Source organism: Monomorium pharaonis, chromosome 4 (assembly GCF_013373865.1).
Source record: "Monomorium pharaonis isolate MP-MQ-018 chromosome 4, ASM1337386v2, whole genome shotgun sequence".
In the NCBI taxonomy this organism is placed as follows: Eukaryota; Metazoa; Arthropoda; class Insecta; order Hymenoptera; family Formicidae; genus Monomorium; species Monomorium pharaonis.
In genome coordinates this window covers 23086523-23109034 of record NC_050470.1, presented here as the reverse complement: position 1 = coordinate 23109034, position 22512 = coordinate 23086523, and the positions used below count along the sequence as shown (strand labels likewise).

General features: G+C 31.5%; 1 protein-coding gene across 6 annotated transcripts in view; it reads left to right on the top strand.

Annotated features, from left to right (window-relative positions):
* Positions 1-22512, top strand: part of LOC105837285 (glutamate receptor ionotropic, NMDA 2B) — a 192370-nt gene that overhangs the window by 142393 nt on the left and 27465 nt on the right. For 4 of the 6 annotated variants that reach the window (XM_036285951.1, XM_036285949.1, XM_036285950.1 and 1 more), the window contains exons 5-8: positions 10941-11119; positions 11440-11854; positions 13746-13929; positions 14429-14567. In XM_036285951.1, coding sequence (XP_036141844.1) covers positions 10941-11119; positions 11440-11854; positions 13746-13929; positions 14429-14567 — 917 coding nt within the window. Of the gene's footprint in view, positions 1-3275; positions 4294-10940; positions 11120-11439; positions 11855-13745; positions 13930-14428; positions 14568-22512 lie in introns of all 6 variants that reach the window. The other 2 variants (XM_012681907.3, XM_028189299.2) reach the window with 1 other exon arrangement.

Sequence of the window (22512 nt, the reverse complement as noted above, 5' to 3'; positions counted from 1 at the left end):
TAATTGTATTAATTTATAGGAATATGTTGAAAGAAATTTTTACTATTTAAGGTATTTTGCCTTATTCAAAATTTTACTTTAAATGTATATATAAGTATATATATGAATATATATATAATAATATTAAAATTAGAATTAACTTCTGTCAAAAGTTTACTTAAATCGTGTAACAATTCTCTTACATGCTATAATCGGTATAATTAAAATTTGCCTTAATGTTATTTATTCAATGCATTATCTTTCATAACTATACAATCGTAATTTCTCGAATGTTACAAATGAAATACCCGTTTTAACTTGATACATTTCACGGCTCTTGTAATATTGTTCGAGACTCAAACTTTGCTAAAGGCGGTCATCGGTTGCAGGATTCGGTACAACGTGACTGCGATCCTTCCGAAGTACTTTCTGAAATCCAGAGCTTAACTACAGCCGACATGGCTATCTTCCTAAACTTCGGCATTGGTTTCTATCGGTGATTCCGCGAGTGACGGCATAACTTCGAGTTTGCAGGGAGACTCGTTCGGAAACCACAGGATCCTGCGGGGTGTCTTTTCCCGTTAAGGACTATTTCCTGTTGCGGGATGAGAACGGGCTTGTTTATCACGCAATCTTGTTGCCGCCTTTATAAAATTGGCTTAACTCCTCGTGGCTCGCTCGTTGCAGGGTACGTTCAAGCGTCCGTGAAATTAAGATTAGACATACTCATGTCTGATCGTTCCTCTTTTATTGCTAAATTTTGCAACATTTGATTTGTTAAAGAGTCACATCCAATTTTAAAAACAACTTTATGTACTATATAATATACTATTTTTATATATAACTTAACATTTAAATATTTTTATTGTCTTTTTATATTTTTAATATTTAAATATTATTTGTTACATTATTTTATAATATATTTACGTATATATTTTAATATTTATTATTTTATAAGAATAATATGGAACTTAACGAAGAAGATAATTAGAGTGTATATAGAGTTACACAAAAGATTAATAAGAAGATTGAGATATACATAGAGTTATAAAGTAAAATAAATAAATTATGTATACGAATTTATACAACTAAAAGATTCTAAATTATTTTTGGCTTAAATATTATATAGATACGAATCCAAATATGAATCAACGTATTTCTCTTGAAATTCATTTAAAAATCAAAAAAGGTTTAATAGTTTAACCTCAGGTAAAATAGAAATAAATATTTTTTTTAATTTAGACAGGCTGTAAAAATACGTGTAAAATAGCAATCCGTTAAAAATTAAAAGAACTATGTGATGATCAAAATCACGTTTCATCAAACGAGCAGTTATTAATTGCGAAAGCAAAATTGCAAAAAAAAAAGATATTTGCACGCGCAGAAACATTCACGATGGTGAGATAATAATAAATTTGTTAAACTAGATATTTCGTTCACGGACGTCATCATAAAATGAAAATAGATGTGCTGTAATGTAAATTTTCCGTTTATCGCCTCTGTGCCATGTGTGGATAACGCCAATTTTCATAAATCAGATTAAACGAGAACCGGTTTATCTCGCTTTCTTCCATGTCCATTTGATTTTCGTAACAGTGAACCAAAAAGCGGAAGAAAAACATTATTCCGCGTTATTTGCGTGAAAAAGAGAATTCCAGAGCGAGTACATTGAAGCTGCGTCAATCGAATAACATTTCCGTCGACTCCTATACTGCTCCCTACGACAGATAGATATATTCCGGAGGGAGAGAAAATAAGCTCGTGATATAGTACACAGACTCACATTTTTTACTGCCCGTTGTTGTTTGAATTTACAATGCTTTTTTCTTACGTTGTACGTTTCCATTCTATCTTCTGTCATATTGTCGGCGAATATGATAAATGAGCATTCGATACGATGGGAAGATTTTTTCTTCTTTGTGCTAAAAACATTTATTTGTAGATAGGTTTTATCTAATTGTACTTTATGTATTTTACTTTATTTTAAACGAAACACGTAAACATTCTTTTGCAGAGAACTAACGAGAAACACAAATACAGAAGTGCTTAAGATATCTAGTACAATTAACAAGAACACAGTTTATATCAATTATTATAAATGAAATATTGGATTTTCTTGCTAGAACAAATTTTTTTACATAAAGAAACGAAAATATGCATGCCGTTACCAAGTGCAAGTATAGATATGTGACTATAATTACCAATTAATGTAGTATTACACGTGAAAGTGGCTCTCCAACGGACGGGTGAAAATCTTAGTAATTGGTTCAGCCGCGGTCCTGACGCTCTAGATCCTCGCGAAATTATCGAGCCGATTAATTGAAAGCGTCGTAATTGCTTCCGGCCAATCTTGCTGTTGCTTGGCAAAGAAATACTAATCACTGATCTGAATAGAAGTTCCTATAAATGTTGTCGAATTATTAGTGCACATACGATTGAAGACGGTTATATTTAATTTAAAACTTGGTTTTTTGAGGATTGTACATTCAAATATGTTTAATATTTAGTACACTGTAGGGGGAGAGAGACAGAAAGAGAGAGAGAGAGAGAGAGAGAGAGAGAGAGAGAGAGAGAGAGAGAGAGAGAGAGAGATGCTTTGTTATCAATAGTATTTTATTATACCAATTTAAAATGTTCACGTAGCCATCTGTTGCATCTGTGTTACTATACATGTTCCACAGAACAGGTGAAATAAAGTTTGGTTTCTAAAAGAAATATAAAGTACTTGAAAATGAAAACGAAGAAAGAAATAATGGAAATAAATACGATAAGAGTACTTTAATATTTATATGTTTAAAAATTAAAAAGTTTATGGATCCCTGACTGAGATGTTATTTTTTTGCAACAAAATTATTTACAGTATATGGTGGAACAGGAAAACAGACGCTGTTAGCATTATTATTATTATTAAATTGATTATTAATCTAATATTGTGATATTACTAATCTGGTTCATCTTATAAATAGTTGTGTTTTAAAACCGAAAATTCTATTCAGCGCATAGTTCAGTGAACTTTGAAAGGTACATAAAATTACACAAGTAAAAATCAATACGAAGATCTAGTTATGACCGAATGAGGCATATTCTATATTAGTTGTGTTTTATGATTCCAATTACTAAAGCATCTGAGCACATAAAATCCTATAGAACTTGAACACGGAAGAACTTTGGTGGTTAAACATTTTAAAAGTAGAGAACCTGAAAGAACATAAGTAACTTATACATAATTCGAGACTTGATTTGCGATTATGGATTATCCGCCTAGCATTGAAGTTAAATCTTATTTTATCTTTCAGTATCTTCCTAAGTACCGGCTTCCTAAGCAACTCTTGATGGACATTTCTTCGATATTTCACAAATTTTTCAATCTTCGTGTCTATAAACTATTGTCTATTTTATGCTCTAGTGAATCAAATTTCGTCTTCCTTCTATGGAATATAACATTAACGTATTTATAAAATATGAGAGAAATATATTTACAGTTTTTGATGTTAAATAATAATATATATGAATATTAGTAAAGAAGCTGTTGTTAAAGTGTCTTATCTCGTTGTGATGGAATGTGATGTGTTTTCCATAATGCTACGTGCGTTAATTAAATTTTAAATAAATAAAACACAAAGTATTATATTACATAATATAATTACGGATGATAGCTATATAACGTTAGTCAAAATAAATCTACATTTACAAAAAAGTTCAGCGAGTAAAAGTGTGTGCAAGTTTTAAGTGTAATGTATAAATCTTCAACAATGATAATGACGAGAGTACGAAAAAAATACGTTATAATGACTGAAGTGTTATTAAAAGTAACTGCGACGATCACTTGCAATTAATGTAAACGATGAACTTGTTACTCTGTATTTATTACTGTGTGTACCTGATTTACCTAAAGTGAAGCAGTGAATATCTAACAGAAATCAAGACTAATCTCTTTTGTAACTAAAGATTAGAAGAATCAAATTCGCGACAAGAAACAAAAAATGCGTGGCTTGTACATTTTTTTGATGGTGGGCGCACTAGTCGCCTCATCTAAGGAAGGATTAAAATCATCAATAGGTCAGATTGATCATCCGAAATTGATGAAAGGCAGCAGCAATACCTCGCTGCCAAAACTTAGCATCGGTCTGATAGTGCCGCATACGAATTTCGGTGCACGAGAATATACAAAAGCCATCAACAAGGCCGTCATCAATTTGAACAAAGGTCATGGCAGATCCAAAGGCCAGTCCAGGTTCTCTTTCCTGGATAAATACGAGTTTACTCCAACCCAGGTCAATAGCACTATGATGAAGCTCACGCCGAGTCCGACAGGTAAATATTTTCACGATTGATTGAGTCTTGACAAAAATGCGGTCGTGCTATTATCGAACATAACGATTGATATCAATATTTTGTTATATTAGAGTGTATACAACTTGCTTGACAACTTGTTTCTGGAACAAACACTTAATAGAAATATTCTTAATAAAATAGTTAACTTACAACTTATTTTTCTTTACTTGCAGAAGTATAACATTAAATTTACTATATGATTTATTACATACGTTATTTTTATATATTTAAATTTAAAATAATATAATTTCGTGAAATTATAATAGAATTTTAATAACATTCATATATTTTTTAAATGACTTTACTTGATTCGTTCTAACGTTATATCGTCTTTATTAACGATACGATAGAATTACGCGAATTTGGATAAATACAGGCTTGACATGGAGTCTCAGATATGCAGCTTCAACAGGTAAATAGGCTGCTATATGAAGTCGAGAGGAGAGAGAGAAAGACGAGAGAGAGAGAGAGAGAGAGAGAGAGAGAGAGAACTAGAGATAGAAACGGTGTTTGCTCTGTGAATATATAACAGATATCGATGACATAACTAACATCGCAAGGTAATAAGGTGGACATTGACATAGCGATGTTGAGCTTAGGTTTCATGCCAACATATTTCACATTGAACGCGATAATAAAGACTGATATAATACAGCATTTATACCGTACGTATATTTTTGATAAAAATGTAAGTGTAAATTTTATTAATGTATATAATAATTTCACAAAACTTTATTAAGCAATCAGCAAGAAGTAAAATTACTTTCAATAGCTGCCGTGACATTTCTTTTTCCTACTCGGTGTTTGATGTTTGCTTGCGTCGCGTGAACATCGCCAAGTAAACACAACCGCGCACGGACTCCTCGTAATTTCCCGTCTGACGACGTTGGCCGGGAAGATTTTACCATGGAAAATATTCTCTGCGCGTTGTTCGGCTGTAGGAGTGATGTATGACCTGTCGGAATTAACATTGGCGCATTGCGTTTCTTCGCATCCGAAAGATGTCCGAGTGAGCCAATATTTCAGGCTTAACTCACACGTCCATGACGACAGCAAAGAGTCGATGTCGGTGTATTACGCATCTGCTATCACTAGGTATATGATTCTCGCTTTGGGAATTTCCACCTCCATCTAATATTTGGACAGCGCACTGTCCATACCAATCTCAATGTTTACAAAATGATCGTGACCGTACTACTTTAAGGTAAAGTGCTTTGAACTTTAAAAAATGTTCTATCATGTGACACTTAGGAAGAAAAGAGCAGTGCCATGACAAAAAAATGATAGCATTATTAACACCTGAATAGTCATAACTAACTCGATATTCTTTGAGATTACGAAAATTATGCGAAATATATTGTTACACGTAATTAGATTTTTAAATCGTGTTTTATTTTTTATTTCTAAAAGTAATCGTTGTTCTGGATAAAATAAAAAACTGTCAGTGCAATGAATTTGTTATAGCAGCTGCAAATAGATGTAGGATAACTCAATTTTAATTTATATTATTTCATCGAATAAGATCACCGATATACATATGAACAATTAAGTAATTATAAATCTGATCAGTTTTAGAATCTTTTTGAATATTTACATACAAAGTTTGAAGAACGGGCGATCGATTAAGCGGTTATCGATTAAGCTCGTTTTATTATGTTAGACGTCAAGTGTCATTAGTTTTGTGTTTACGGGAACGCCACTACTCCATGCACGTAAGCTTTTAGAGTAATTGTGAAATATTTACTTGGGACTTCCAGTGTGCATTCAATTAAACTTATCTCGTCAATTTATATTTTACGGTAAGAAAGTTTGAAACCACATCGCACTTTTACTACACGGGTCCTTATTTCGTCACGTCGTAATGCCAAGTCTCTCTCAAACGAAATCTAATTAAGTAAAACTTCGAAATTTACGACTGAAGGTAAAAACCGCTGCGTATTAAATTTAATCGAAAAATGTCCGTTTAAACGCGAAGGAATAATTAAACAGTAATGCATGCAAATAGTTTTCTATAATGTGTTTACGTTATATTATACAATATTTCTATTAACTTAATAATACACGTACAGTTAAGTAATTAAAAGTTTAGCTTATAACGTTATTATTTTCAAAGAAATACTTATTCTGCACATTTTGTATAATTTTTTGTGATACTTCTGCGATATAATAAGGATCCATGTATATTTATGAATATCTTTTATAATATTCTTGACATTTTCAAATATACATGAGCTTTGATAAAAACAATGCAACATTGTGTCTAATTAAATTCTAAGTAAACGTATTTTAAAATGTTTTATTGTATGACGTCGACAATGTACGGTACTGTTTTAATCATTGTAGTTATTTCTTGGCTTCTTTACAATGGTGCACGCTAAGCTTCTTCCATAATTATTTCAAATACAAATTCTTTGCAAATTGAAGGAATTATATTTCCGTTGTAGCAGTATATTGTATTTGCTGTATAAGATTAAATGTAGCTAATTGAGCTAGTAAAAAGTTGTGCGTAAGTAAACGTAATTAATTGCTCAGTAGAATAATGCCATATATGGTCAGACATGATCAATCCTGTCTTTATAGGAAACCAAATTTTCTCTCGTTATACTCGCTTATAACGTATATTCAGAGAATAGTTTTTATAAACGTTGGTTGTAATCTATAGAAGCTCCACACGCTCATAATTGGCTGATTAATTAATATGCGGTTAAGCTGACTATCGATATATGAGCGTTGAGCCACAACGGCCAAGGCAACATTCCCAAGCCAGTATCTCCGATTACGGTAGCGTAATCATTACCGATATTGTAATTACCGGCGAAATATCTTTGCGGCCGGTAATGCGGAAGCCTCGATTCGTCAGGATTGTCATTATTGGCATCGTAATTGTTAGCCGAAATAAACGCGTCCAATTTCTGGTTTCCCAATGCATGTGTTAATATTAATAGTTCATAACCAGCGGAATTGCGTGAGGTTGTTATCACGCAAATATCACGATCAGAATAACGTCACAAATGGAAGTTCTATGGAAGTGACTAATCTTGATAAATTACGCGTTCAATTTTGTTAATCGGATTTCAACGTCGGTATCAATACAGATTAATAGATTACGTTAGATTGCAAGATATACCGATAATGCATGTATTACAAAAATAGATATATAATTTGATAACGATGGAAAAGTAAGTGTGCGACTATTGCAGAGTTAAATGAAACCGGATATTAATTTGGTACTTGTCGAATGGGATGAGCAGCGCCCACATTTGCTAATTCCATGTATCCAATTTTAAATGCCATTTGCTGTTACAAGCGAGAATCCAACATTCCATTAGGAATTATTAATTTTCGTGAAACACGCAAAGTCGTAAATAACCCATTCATTGATTTAAATCAAACCAACACCATCGAGTCATAAATAATCCGCTCGTTAATAATACTTGACGATAGTTTGAAAGCAAGTGCCACCAACTCGTCGAGTTCGTTGCTCATTTTGAACATTTATCGCTTTCAAGACTATTATTCATAGATTTCGGGGCAAATGCAATAATGCAAAATATCTTTTAATGTGTATCTACATTTGTCGATAAGTGTAAAAATAAAATCTCTCACGATAACTATATATTTTTATTGTGACTAATAATAATAGATTATTTATTAATAATAGATTTATTGATGTTGCCAGAGATTTATTTTTCATTAAATTTGTAATAATAATCTCTTCTGTAACATTTAAGAAACATTGCGTATTTTCTTGCGATATTTTGACTGTTTTACTAAGGTTTATCTTAGGGGTACGTTAATCTCAACAAACTGCAAACGCATAATCGACAAGGCACTCAACTATTCTGGAGTCAAGGTAGTTCTTGATCAAAGGAATTTGCGTTAATCGACTTGCTGTTGCTACAAATTTAGCTACATTCGTGGTACTACGTAGTACCACGTTTTCATTAATTCGGTACAGGTTATAACATACATATACAGAGAGAAGCGAAACTGGGCCTGTTAATTTAATATAATAATTCAAGAGATATAGGACGTCTACAAACTGTTAGGATATGTTCCTGAATCATATCGTTTTTTTAAATAAAAATATATTATACATGCCTTCTTTTGTCAGAAATGAAATAATTGCCTAAATTACATATTTAGCCATATTAGTGTATTATTGTTTTTTTGTTTTTATTGTAATTTTATTTAAGTAAATTAGTAAAAATACAAAATACTACACAAATTCTGCTTTACTGTGTTAACTGTACCGTTTTGTAATAACCCATGTGAATACAACGACTGCGAATACACTGATGTTCGTTAAATAATGTTACTCGGTAATGTTAATATGGTCATATTACAAATCAAATTAATTAACTACGTATTTTCACGGGTTTGATTTCAAAGGCACGAGATTACTATTTGTATATTTCAATTGTTCTCAATGACTGGATTGATTTTCTCTCTGTTCTTTAATCAAGTTTTTCACAAAAATTCCAAAGAGATAAAAGATGTACGCAGTCAATTATGCGGTAGATTAAACTAATTATGTCAATGATTCTGTAATAATTGCAATAGTTATATATTTTAATAAATTATTTGCTTAATTCAACAAGGGTATAATGACATATAGAATGAAAATGAAAATGAAAGCATAATGTGTGTTTAAATATATATGCATATGTAAATTATATCTAGTTTCATACATCTAGTTTGGTTTCAAGATGTGTGCAAATATTTATGTTAGCTATTAAATTATTCTAAAAATACAGACGAAATAGATAGGAAGAAAAAGATTATTATTGCACAAGCAAGTACAGAAATCTTTTAAAAAATATAAAATTTTATCAAAAACTAGTAACATGTTTAATATAGGTTCACAGATGTTATTCATGGATATAAAAGGATATAAAAAGATACAAAATTTAATATTGGTTTACCGATAGTTATTCATGGATATAAAAGAAACGTTGATTTTTCATCTAATTATTTACATTTATTAGTAAAATAAAATTTAATCTAATTGTTATTTTTAATTATATATATATTTATTTTTAAATTAAAACGAAGAAATATTTTTTGGATTTATATAATTTTATTACAATTAATTGAAATAAGACACTTCTTTTTATAATTATTTATAAAATTAGACTAGTTGTACTAATTTTAATAGAATAAAAGTAGATAAATTTTTGTCAGTAATTTGTACAGTAAAGATAAATTGAAAATAATACAAAATTAAAAGAAAATATGTTTTATATAAAAATTTTATGTTAATAAATTTTAAATTAATTTAATAATAATATAAGAATTGAAAGAGAGAGAGAAAGAGAGAGAGAGAGAGAGAGAGAGAGAGAGAGAGAGAGAAAGAAGGATATACTTATTTTTATATGCATATTTCTAAATTGTATATAAAAATTATTTATATTTAAATCACAGCTCTGGTACAAAATGTTTTACAATTAAGGCTGGAGAGATCGTTGTGAAGAGATCATATTGCACATCGAATAAAACTAATCGACTCTACCATGCTTGATTTCTTCTACTAGTAGTATTTCACAGCGCAGCGAAAAGCTTGTGTTTAATGAAATAACGTTATACTGTAAAAGTATTTTATAAGCCAGAATAATTTCTTTATTGCGAAATAAATGCATTATCTATTGTCTTCTTATTATTGTCTTAATTTACAATTTTAATTTTAATAAAAAATTTCTTAATTAATACAATTAATTATCCTTGACTTAAAAAAAATTATTCTTATTTTTTATTATTATTAAAAGCAAAACTCAATAGATTTTTTTCGAGAAGTGAGGATTCCTGAAAGGATTAAGAATTTTTTTTACATCTATAAAGCTTACTAAATTTACACAAGCGCACTATACTTCTTTAGAATTCCGATTCTGTGTGTATAGGCCCTTGTGCTTTTTGCTTAAGTTAAATTGGATAAGCGAGATAGAAGAAATATCGTGTGAAATAAAAATCGCTTAAACTAAAACTTTCAATTACTTCGTATTTCGAAACAATAGAGCAGAACGAAAACGAGGTCAACCGGTCAAGCGTTTCGCTGCGTGAGAAGGGTCGAACTATACTCGTAGTCGCCGTTCCGTCGTCGTTTTACTTCCCGCTTTTCGAAAAATGGGCATGCGTGTGATAAAGGCGAAGATATAAATTTAGTAGGAAAGAATAACGCGACGGAACTGGGCTGGTCGTCGCAAAAAGTTGAACCCACCTGTACCGCTTTATTCCCGTGATTAAATGGTATAGTGCATTCGGCATGGAAATGCGTTTAATGGCTATGAAAAATTCATTCGAGTTAACTGAATTATCGTAATTTACAAAGTGTGACATTGATCCATTAATATTCATTCAATTAAATTATTAATTCACTTACTCTGTAAAATGTAAATGTAAAAAGTAAAGACAAATCAGAAAGAAAGTTAATGAGCGTATGTAAACGATTGTTATTTGTATTAATAGATATTGTTTTGTAACTTTAAAATAATTGTTAATGCGTGTTAGGTGGTGCTGCGTGAATTAATAAAATTAATAAAACTTATTTGAAAAATTTTAGCAACGCGAGATATTAGAATATTTATTTATTATGAAAATTATTACTTATCGTAGAATAATTTGTGTTTCAGCTATCTTAGACTCGCTGTGCAAGGAGTTTCTTTCGGTGAACGTATCAGCCATCTTATATCTTATGAACTATGAGCAATACGGACGCAGTACGGCCAGCGCTCAATATTTTCTTCAATTGGCCGGTTACTTGGGAATCCCTGTGATTGCATGGAATGCCGATAATTCTGGTCTGGAGAGAGTAAGTTGTTCCAACTAAAATGAAAAGAAGTAAAAGAATTTACCAGTTAATGTTACTGTCGAGCGCTCAAACAAACTGCTCGCGAATGAATTTTTCATTATGTCAAAGAATCTGTCGAGTTATATTAAAATGTACAAGATAAAACACGCAGTCTGCAATAAAGCAGGCTCATATTGTTTACCTACTTGTTTTTTTTTCTGTATATAGACAAAAAAATATTTTTTGCAATGTAAAACTGAAATTGAAGTTGAACAGAAATGTACAGTCCGTATACTTTGTCAACATTCAAGAAACACAAGGGGAATTCTGTTCGTTTACAGCGGGCGTCACAGAGCAGCCTACAGCTGCAACTGGCACCGTCGCTGGAACATCAGACCGCGGCGATGCTGAGTATCCTGGAGAGGTACAAGTGGCATCAGTTTAGCATAGTCACCTCGCAAATAGCTGGTCACGACGACTTCATACAGGCGGTCAGAGAGAGAATTTCTGACATGCAGGACACATTCAAGTTCACCATACTAAGCGCTATTCTGGTTACTGAACCGCACGATCTGCTCGAGCTAGTTAACAGCGAGTCTCGAGTGATGCTACTGTACTCGACCAGAGAGGAGGCTACTCATATCTTGACTGCAGCGAGGGATTACAAAATTACCGGCGAGAATTACGTGTGGGTCGTCACGCAGAGCGTTATTGAAAATCTACAAACTCCCAATCAGTTCCCGGTCGGAATGTTAGGTGAGTAGCAAAATTATTTGTACTCACGTATTTGCAACTACTAGATCTCACTATAACAATAGACCTACAAATTCATATAAGTTTGAAATACCATATGATTGTGTGTACGAATCTCCAGCTAAATTATACGTAAATTGTTATTCTGTAACTGCTACAACTGTATTTTATACCATATACACAAAGCAGTTCATAGTAATCATAGTATAGTATATCGTAGTATATTTGAATTAAATTTACTATTTTTTTTAATAACTTCAAAAATTTCCTGTCTGACATTTATATATCTGAGAAATTGAATATTCGATAACTGTTTCTTTTTTCGCTCTATAATCTCTTTTAAACATTTCAAGCATCGCTTGAATAGCATAAAGCAGAGTATATTTATGTTGGTTACACATACGTTAACACATACATTATCATTCAGAATATGCTTTTTACCGATAAGAATACATAGCTTTCGGACGGGTAGACGGACGAGTTATTCACGCCGTGACCAGAATCGCGGAAACAGAAAATTGATTTCTTCCTTGAGAATTTCCCAAGAATATCCTTGAGGGAAAAATAAATTCGTCGAATTCCTTCCAGTGAGCTACGCGGAATAACATAACTCGGATTGAATCTCTCGCGTCTGAATTTCTGCGAGCTAAAACTAGCGCGGTAAACTCACCCTATGTAAATCGCAAACACCTCGCGCTCTTAAACATGATTGCTATGAATCGAGCAAACCAAACATTGGTTATATTTAATATTCTCTATCTCTTTTCCCAGTGTTGCAAGCACATATTCAATCGTTTCTATAAATCTACGTTTATTTTAGCCAGTGAGAAAATAGGAATTTTACATTTTTTTAAATCAAAAACATGTTGCGTACTCTGTAATATTTCTGAACGCGGTCTTATGAAATTTTTCTATACAAGTATTTTGCTAAAGTTTCGAAGAATATTTTGTCCTAAATATATTTATACGGTATACAGAAACTTGTTGACTTAATTTTCACGGGTCAACTTCTGTCCGAACAAAAAGAATGAGGCAACTCAGCAATTCTTGCGTGAATCACCAACGTTTCTCGGTCTTGTGATACATTGATTTATTTTCACTTTTCTCTTTCTTCTTCGCATCCTGCTCACACTTTTTGATATTTATGGAAATGTAGTTGGCGCAGTATGTCATATAAAAATCTTGCTGAATGAAATGTCGTAAAATGTAAGTCTTTCGTGAAATTTATTTGCAGAACGAATATGCTTTATGTACGTACAAAAACGAGACAATCAATAAATATATATTTAGATATATAAGATATATAAAATAAAGTGTAGGAATTATGAGAAACTTTTTTGCAAAATTAGATAAAATTGTTCTATCGTTTTTATTCTTTTTATTTTATTGATATATGTATACATCTAATATTTACATAATTTATCTTTTATATTAATTTCTCTCTCTTAACTGATTACTTAGTATTTAAATCAAAAAATAAATATTTAGTATTTAAAAATTAAAATTATATTTTTCTTAAGCAACTCTTTATAGGTAAATAGAATTGCAGATTTATTTTAAAATATAAATGAACAAAAAAAAAACTAGAACAAACTAAAATTCTTTATTCAACTTAATTCAATAGTCTAATTTTTGTAAATCGTAGGATCGTGCAATATTATAAGTCATCAATGAGCTCAAGCAATAAGTTCTATATTCAGAGAATCCATATTTCAAACTCATTCGGTTGTTTGCCCGTTTTTATTTGATTATCATCGATAGATGGAAAAACGAAAATGTATTCTTCTTTATACTAGTATAATTGAATTGGTCATCATGTGAACCGATATAAATCTCGCTTATACCATTGTAAATCACTTTAACGAACTCGTCCGATATTCTTTTGCTGCTGCAGGTGTGCATTTCGATACGAGCAGTGATAGCTTGGTGAGCGAAATTGCGACGGCAATCAAGGTTTATGCTTACGGTGTCGAGGACTTCGTCAATGATCCGAAAAATGCGAATCTTAGTCTGAACACTCAACTGAGCTGTGAAGGTGTCGGAGAATCACGATGGAGCACGGGGGATCTATTTTTCAAGTAATTTCACATAATTTGCTAAAATGTGGATAGATTTGTTCACGCATCATTCACACGGAATTTTATGAATAGCAAGACTGGAGTTTTCTTGGAGTAATATTATAGAAACTTTTTTGGAATTTTACAATAAATTAACAGAATTTTATAAATTGTTCGAGTATTATTTTCTAATAAATTAATAAATAATACAGTATATTTTATTAATTGTATATAATATTGTTTACTTTATTGTATAAAATTATTTATTTATTAAACAATTCAAATAATAATGATACAGTGCATTATTTACCAATATTATATATAATAATTTTATTACATATATTACATTTTGATGTTATTTAATGTTTATTCATATCAATAATGAATATCAGAAGGATGTAACATAACGTTGCTATAATATATGCTAAGTGTATTATAATAACTTTAATTATAATTTTTATAAAAATTTGCAATAGTTTATGTATTATAACCCATTGTGTCTCTTCTTTTTTTTTCCTAGATATCTGAAGAACGTTTCCGTCGAGGGTGATCAAGGAAAACCAAACATAGAGTTCACTCAAGATGGTGTGTTAAAGGCCGCGGAGTTGAAAATTATGAACCTTCGGCCGGGGGTTAGCAAGCAGCTCGTCTGGGAGGAGGTAAGCTCAAATCATCTCGTATGCACTTTATCAGCCACGAAACTTCCGAAAGCTATTGCTATTCATAACGCGAGATGCAGCTCCGAGTAAGGAATGTTCACTCACAAATAAATACATTAAGACGAACGAATAATTAAACTACGGTGCCGATTCAAGAAATTAAACCTTCGCGCCATCTTTGCCGTATAATACTGAATTTCGTTGCGATGTTTAATGTAACGAAACAGTTGCATATATTTGCATAAAGTTTGTATAACAGAAAGAATTTCTAATAGAAAAATTGGGTTAAAAGGAAAACACAAAAATTTTCTGTTATATGTAAATAACAGTTATGCACTGAAATTATTTTGGCCAATAAATTATTACAATATAAAAAGATGGGAATTAGAAATTTTTGTTAAAAGTAAATATATCTTTTATGATGGATAAAAGAGTTGTTTGTTTGCACAGTTAAATACACAGCAAAACAAAAAGTAATTTATGGATTCAAAGCTTAATTGAATTAAAACTGTTGAAAAAATAGACTTCTGTAAAAATACGCAATAGATGGACAATTTTTTCCCCGTACACGAGCTGGCTTCAACCCGAAGAAGTGTTATCGAGTGAAAATGTAGAATTTATCACCCTCGCTGCCGAAAAGGCTCAAAAGGGCTATATATAACTTTGTGATCGTCTCTTTCGTTACATTGGATTTACGGCGCTCAGCCGCGGAATTGCGGTAAACTTTAGCTTCCTTTTGCATCTGACGCCGATAATATTCCTTTTGCAATCTGCTCACCGGGGAACCGCAAAGTGCCGCTCTATTAATCGACGGAACAACTTCATCATAATCCGTATCCTTTATCGTTTTCACATCGTTATAACGCTGGATCATCCACAGTAATAAATTAATATGCGACAGTGGAGGCTTCCATTAAGTCTCGCTGCTTGGATCTCTCGTCTAGCGTACGAAGGCATGCTTTGCCGGGTTTTCTAGAAATTGTCAGACCTGGATAGCTCATAATCGCGTTATGAAAGATATTTCGCGCTCTGTAAGATATTTCAGAACGCACCCGTTTTCTTCACCGGCAGCAACGGCAGCACAATTGTCACGTACGCAGCAGTTGAAAGACTATTGCGTGATGCTTTGCGGCAGATAAAACTAATATAGCGTTCCTTTACGTGCACAATGGAAATACGCGGCGTGGATGATATTGTATCAGGGCAATTTTCTTTTTCGAAAGTTTGTAATATAAGTTTCATATAAGCATAAAATTGGTTACTGGAAAGTAACCTGGAAAGAAAGTCTGCACAATTTCCAAATAATAATGATGTAAATGTATTTACGTGGAATCTCATAATTACACCATTATATTATTATAGAACTTTAAATGCCGCTGTTACATTTTTATTAATGTTCTCAAAAATTTAATTTTATTATTATTCAAATTGTTAGTTTAATTTTATGGATTGATTTATCAATATTCCGTAAACATTCTCATAAAAATTCAAAATAAGTATAAATTATAAAACTTTTCAGATTTTTGCTTACCCTCTTTTCTGCATACTTGTCCGAAACTACCGCCTTAACATGACGTATCATTGAATATTCGTCGAAGATTCTTGCTACATTTGTAAGTTTTAACAGCGGTATTGAGTTTTACAAGTTTGATGGGAATTTTGTCTGAAATGCCGACAAAGTTTAACTCCCCCTTTCGACATTCCTTTCGCGACACGAATCCATCTTTGTGCAGCGAGCCGTTTCATCCAGGAAATTCTTTCGTCACCTCATTAAAGTTTGAAACGCTTGCGTTGTGAGAACTACGCCTCGACACAGGCAAGAATTTATCATCCATTCGCTTCGGTAAATTCGCCATTTGTGGAAGATGAACTTGCCGTTAAAATAGACTTTTTTCCTGCTGAATGGCTGATAAAGCTTTTATACTTTGCGCAAGTTATTCATAATATATTATGATTCGTGTCGGGGCAGCACTTCACAACTACTTCTGGTAAAATATTGTTCTAATATTGCGGTGCCCAGTATTAGCTCTAGGAAGTCTCTCTTGAACCTTTTCCGTATAATACTATTATTACAGTCTAAAGTTATATAATAACACTGAGTAAAATAACAGAAATATATTTATTGTACCTACGTTAATATTATTTATTTACAATGTTTGTAAAACAAATTTAATTACGTGTTCTTTTTTTTTATTATCATTTACTTTTACGTAATACTAAAACATGAGAAAAAAAATTCTTTAAACATTTCTTTTTCCTACAACTTACTTTTAAAAGATTGATAAACTACTCGAGTTAAGATATATTATGTTTATCGAAAGTGATTTTGACGTTCCGTGTTTTGTTCATTAATCAAAAGACGATCAAAACAATGATCGGATAACTTTACGTAGTAGAGATTGATAATGCATCAAGTTTAATGTATAAAGAGCTCTATGCGCGCATCTGCAGCACTTTAAATAAATTTTTAAAAGCTTTTATAAAGTAAAAATATGTTTATAAAGTAATCTTTTATACAATTCAATAACCTTTTCATTTAAAATATGTGATACAATAAAAAATAACAATACTGTAAAATACGTTTTAAAGATTTTACCTTTTTAGATAAAATAAATACGATACTTAATTATTATAATATTTAAAAATATATATACTCAAAATGTCTCAAAATTTGGAAATTAACTTTCTAAATAAGGTAAAAATACTATCACTACAATTTTTGGGTGATTTTTTACTCTAATAAGAGTTAAAGTTTATTCTATACGAGTCTTACTTTCTCTTATAAAATGAATTTTTACTCTTATTAGTCTCACTCATTATAAAGCATTATAAAGTATATACCAATAAAATTCTCGAAAAATTAAGTAATAAGTTATTCAAGATATCTGAGACTCAGATTCAGAAATATGTCTAAAATACAGACATAATTTATACAAAATATCATTTAAATAAAGGAGACGCAATTGCTACTCTGTTCTACATTTATTGTAATGTATTTATCTGCACTTATCATAGCGAAGCTATAATTAAAACCCTATTAATCCAGCGCCCAGCTCGTCACGTAATGAAAGCTGCGCTAAAATTTCATTTGCTATCCTGCAACTGGCGCGGCGGGACACGAAACTTTGTTACGCCATCACGCGCGACCGCCTCGATTCTAGTGATTCGCGTGCGCTAGTCACGATTTTAATTATTTCTTTTAAAGACGATCATCTCTCGAACACTTTGCCGCTTCAAAGACCACAATTCATCGCGTAATATTGCAACCACGCTTGTCAAGATCCCATTTCTAATTATATCTTCCTCCGTCACCGCTATGCGAATTTCGAAATACCAAGATACTATTCTGTTTATCTCATTTTGACAGTGACATCCTTCCATGTCACTGTCCAAGAAATAATTAATTGGAGATATCAGTACAGATGAACTTGATATTTCCTGCACAAGACTGAGTTGACAAGAGAGACAAGTTGATAAGAGAAAACGGCATTATACAGATAATATACAGATGTAGAGGAAAAATGGACACGTTTTAAAATTAAAATACAAAATATTTCAATTTTTTATATTAATTTTTTAAATAAGAAATAATTGTTTCCTTACTAAATGGATAAGACGTGCTTTTCACAGGAAATATTAGATTTAGAATGTTAATATTCTTATGCGCTATACAATGTACATCAACATGGCGTAAATAATGCTATTGAATGCAAGCTATCTTATACCATGAGTTCATTAGAATCTCAAAGCCGTTGAAATGTTTTGCATCTTTAAAGCGGCTGCATAATCAAGTTTATCTTATGGAAATTAAAATATTGTAAGAATATTATTTACTAATAATGTTTTAAAAATATTATAATATAATTCTTTTATGTAATTAAAAATATACAACATAATTGATTCATGCATAAATCATTTTTCAAAATGCAATCTTTTTCAAACTTAAATTTTACAATGAAATTAGAGAACTATATCGAGCTGAATTGTACGCTATAACTATAACAAAACTTTTGTTTGTTAACATATATGAAAATATGTATATAAATATAATAATATATTTGCTTTGGTCACATGATAATAATTTTTTGCAAAAACATTAAATCTTAATTAATTTGCGGTATCTTTTTATCGATCATTTTTTGAGATTATAAAATTTTATACGGAATCTTTCTCTTTCACATGAGATTGATGAATAGATTTGTCAAATTTATTGATAAAGTTGTTCACGCTGTAACTTAGAGGAAATCAGATTTTTCTCTGATATCAATCCTCATACATAAAAGGCGTCGGGTGTTCATGATAAAATTTCAACGGCGCTGGTGATGCATCATTTTCTGGCGCGTACATGCTTCCCTGTACATTTCGCTACTAAATTGCCGGCCTTTTGCAAAATAAGCGGATTATCGGATCAAAGTCGGTCCGATGCGAGCGGTATCGCGCGTGAAACGCGTCGATCGGCTAATCACATTAGATACATCCGCTAAATCCCAATTCCCGGCGCAAGAATCACACCAAACTCGCCGGAACGCAGTTTACTCCAGACTCTCCTGTATTCGCGCAATCGTGCGAAATTAGGTCGTCACTTAGGAAGCTGCAGCTAGAATTAATTAGTATGCATGCATTGGCGGGATAACGCGCGATGCGACTCCGACAATCAACTGTACACACATAAACGTACGTGCGTCGAGCACCCGCCACTTAGTCGATATTTCGAACGTACTATTCCTCTGCGTCTTGTATTATACATGTCTCATGATTTCTCTTTTTCTTCTCGTTAAAAATAAATTATATTGAACGATAGGCTCAAGAAAATAATTAATTCAAATACAGTAATTTTTTACCATGACTGTTAAAAGTATATATTTTTATAATATTTTTTTATAGCTCTTCTAGTTTTACAAACTACAATTTATTAAAAATGTTTTTATTTTAAAATACAATTTATTTTGGATATAAGCAAAAAATTTTATATTATAATTACTATAACTTAATTAAAAGTTAAACGATTTAGAAATGTCTATTGTATAAAAGTTTATAAAAAGTTAATAATAAATCAATACTATTAATTAATAATAAATTAATATTAAGCATTTTCTATTTTGCAGTATTAAAATAAAATTTTCTATAAAACATAAAAATGTTTATTGAATAATTTAATAATTAGTCATTTAATAACTTATATAATTTAGTTGATAAAATTATTTTTATTATAACATATATAGATTTCAAGAAACAAGCGGCGCAATTAATTAATATAAATAAATGCAGTTTGTTTCAGATAATATAAATTATAAGTACATAAAATATTGTATACAACATATGACACACATAACAATTACATATAACATTAATTAACTATTAATTTGTATATTAAAATTTGTGTGTTGTTAATTAGGGTAATAGTCAATAGAATAAACGATATATCGAATATCGATGACCTCTTAAGCGGTTCGCCAAAATCAACAGTAGCGTTAAGCAAAACGTTGACGCTCAATTCTCACTATTCACGATGACCATTTCAGATGATGGGCGAATATGATTACGTTACTCCCAAAACCTTTACAATTTTTACAGCGTGATAGCTATAACGAAAAAGTCTGCAATACCCATCGATATTGCGCCAAAGTGGTCCTTTATTTTTGCAGTGCTACTATATCGATTTTTTCCGCCCTATATTCTTCCAAACAAAAACGGATTCCGGGGATCCTCGGCAATCCGGAGGATTACGCTGCGAAATCCTTAGTGCGAAATCGGGTAAGATAACAAAAGGTGACCAAGAAAGAAAAATTAATTACGGTAATAGAATGCCTGAAGGAAAAAGCAGCATTTATTGAATAATGTATTGAAAATATCTGAATAATTAAATGAGTTTTTACAACATATTGTACATGGCAAAGCGAATATAATATAAAACTGATATGAATGATAATAGAAATTATAAACTATTGAATATAACAAACTATAATGTGATGATAACAGACAGAAATGAAGAAACAAATTTCTCAATATCAGAGGCATTTTGATGCATAGTAAAGATTATTGTATAAATAAATATATTTTTATGAAGAAATGTTTTTTTTTCAGATTATAATACATTAAAAATAGCAAACATTCAAATTACGCTTTAATTTATGCAACAAAAATGAATGTGACATCAAATGCGCGTTTCTCTCTCTCTCTCTCTCTCTTTCTTTCTCTGTTTCTCTTATATCTGTGCTTTCCAATAAACTCTTGTAATAACTCTCTCCTGTTATTAGCACTTTAATGAAAATACTCCGTAGAACTTCTGTCTATTTGTAGTCTTCTTGTCGTGATGTTGTGTCTAGAATGAAGAATGAGATGAGCTACCTTCTGCAAACAACGCACTGGGTAGTAAATGCTTGTCATGTTCAAATTGTTAGCTGTAAGCATGGGACGAGATAATTAGTCAATTATCGGAAGCAACGAAACTGTGTGAAATTACCTCCGGAATTAACCAATGACACGTCGTGGTCACTTGAACCTTTTCGATACCGGATATCACACGTGTGATGCAGGTACATGCGTGATGACACACTTGCGCATCCTAAGCAGGTGGAGCGCGTACACGATTGTTGCAAATTAATTAGCGAAATTGCTTGAATAGCGCTATCTGACATTCTCATCTATTCGTTGTCGATGTTAATTGGAACAGTAAATCGGAAAAGTAGAGAAATAGATCGAATGTATCTATCAGACGATATTGCAGCACATTATTAAAGTCAGTATAATTTGCAAGCAATTATATTACAGTTTTCATACATTTTGTTATATATATTATAATATATATGGAAATAAAATATATATTTCTAAATAGTAATAATTCCTAAATTCGTATTTTTCTTCAATAAATAGATAAATTAAATTAGATTTTTCACATAATTAACTGTTTTTATCAAATTATTTAAACTATTTTTACTTTAAATACTATATATTAAATACTCTATTAAAATATATCTTATATGTACATATATATTTTTTTTGTTAATTCAAACATTAGGTGATTTAAAATTTTTAATGGTAATAATGATACAAATGATATACTTTATTTTTTGTGATATAAAATTTGTAATTACATTGCGATATTTTTAATTTAATCAAAAAAGTTATTGCCTAATTATTAGTAAAATTTTAATTACGAACAGTTTGATTTAATATAGCGTAAATAAATTGTAAGAAATGGGGCAGAAATCTACCACAATACTATGATACTTTATTATTTTATTTGACCAAGAATCCAGACTCGGCAGCAATTTAGAGTGCGATAACTCGTCGAATTTCCGGCGGAAACAGCACCGCGAGCGTGCACGTGCCGTGTGCGTTTCCTTCTGCTACGTTTCTGAATTACGTTCTTTTCCATTCGCATTCCCGATTGCGGTGCCCCCAAGGGCACTATGACCCTCGAAAAAAGTTAAAAATCGTCTATCTCTCTGAGGAAGATGTTTTCAGGCGGAAATTTAAGTCGGAAGTTTTGCAGATTAGAGGAACGTGGCGGATTTAACGGGATGGAATCATTCTAAATACTGCGGGATGTATCGTTGCAAACGGCCCCGGTAAAACGTGGACAATGTATAGCCGTAATCCCCGTTTTCCCCTGACCTGACCAAGCTTATCGAAGGGACAGCTATTGTGGGAACTTTATGTCGCGGTCGAAATCCTGACGGGCCAATTAACCTTTTCCAAGATCGCCAGTACTTTTAGCATAACAAATTCTCCGGGAGTTTTTGCGTCACGCATTGTTGAATTTTTAAATGTACTAGTATTCCGGAATAATGTAATTTAGGAAGGTAAGAAAGCATGACGATCAAAAGTCACGCTGACATACTTTCCGATAATAAATGGAAGGGCTATTGCGTAAGTGCAAAATAATGTTTCTTTGAATAATGTCTAATTAGCATTCTTAAAATTTCAAGAGCATATACAGACA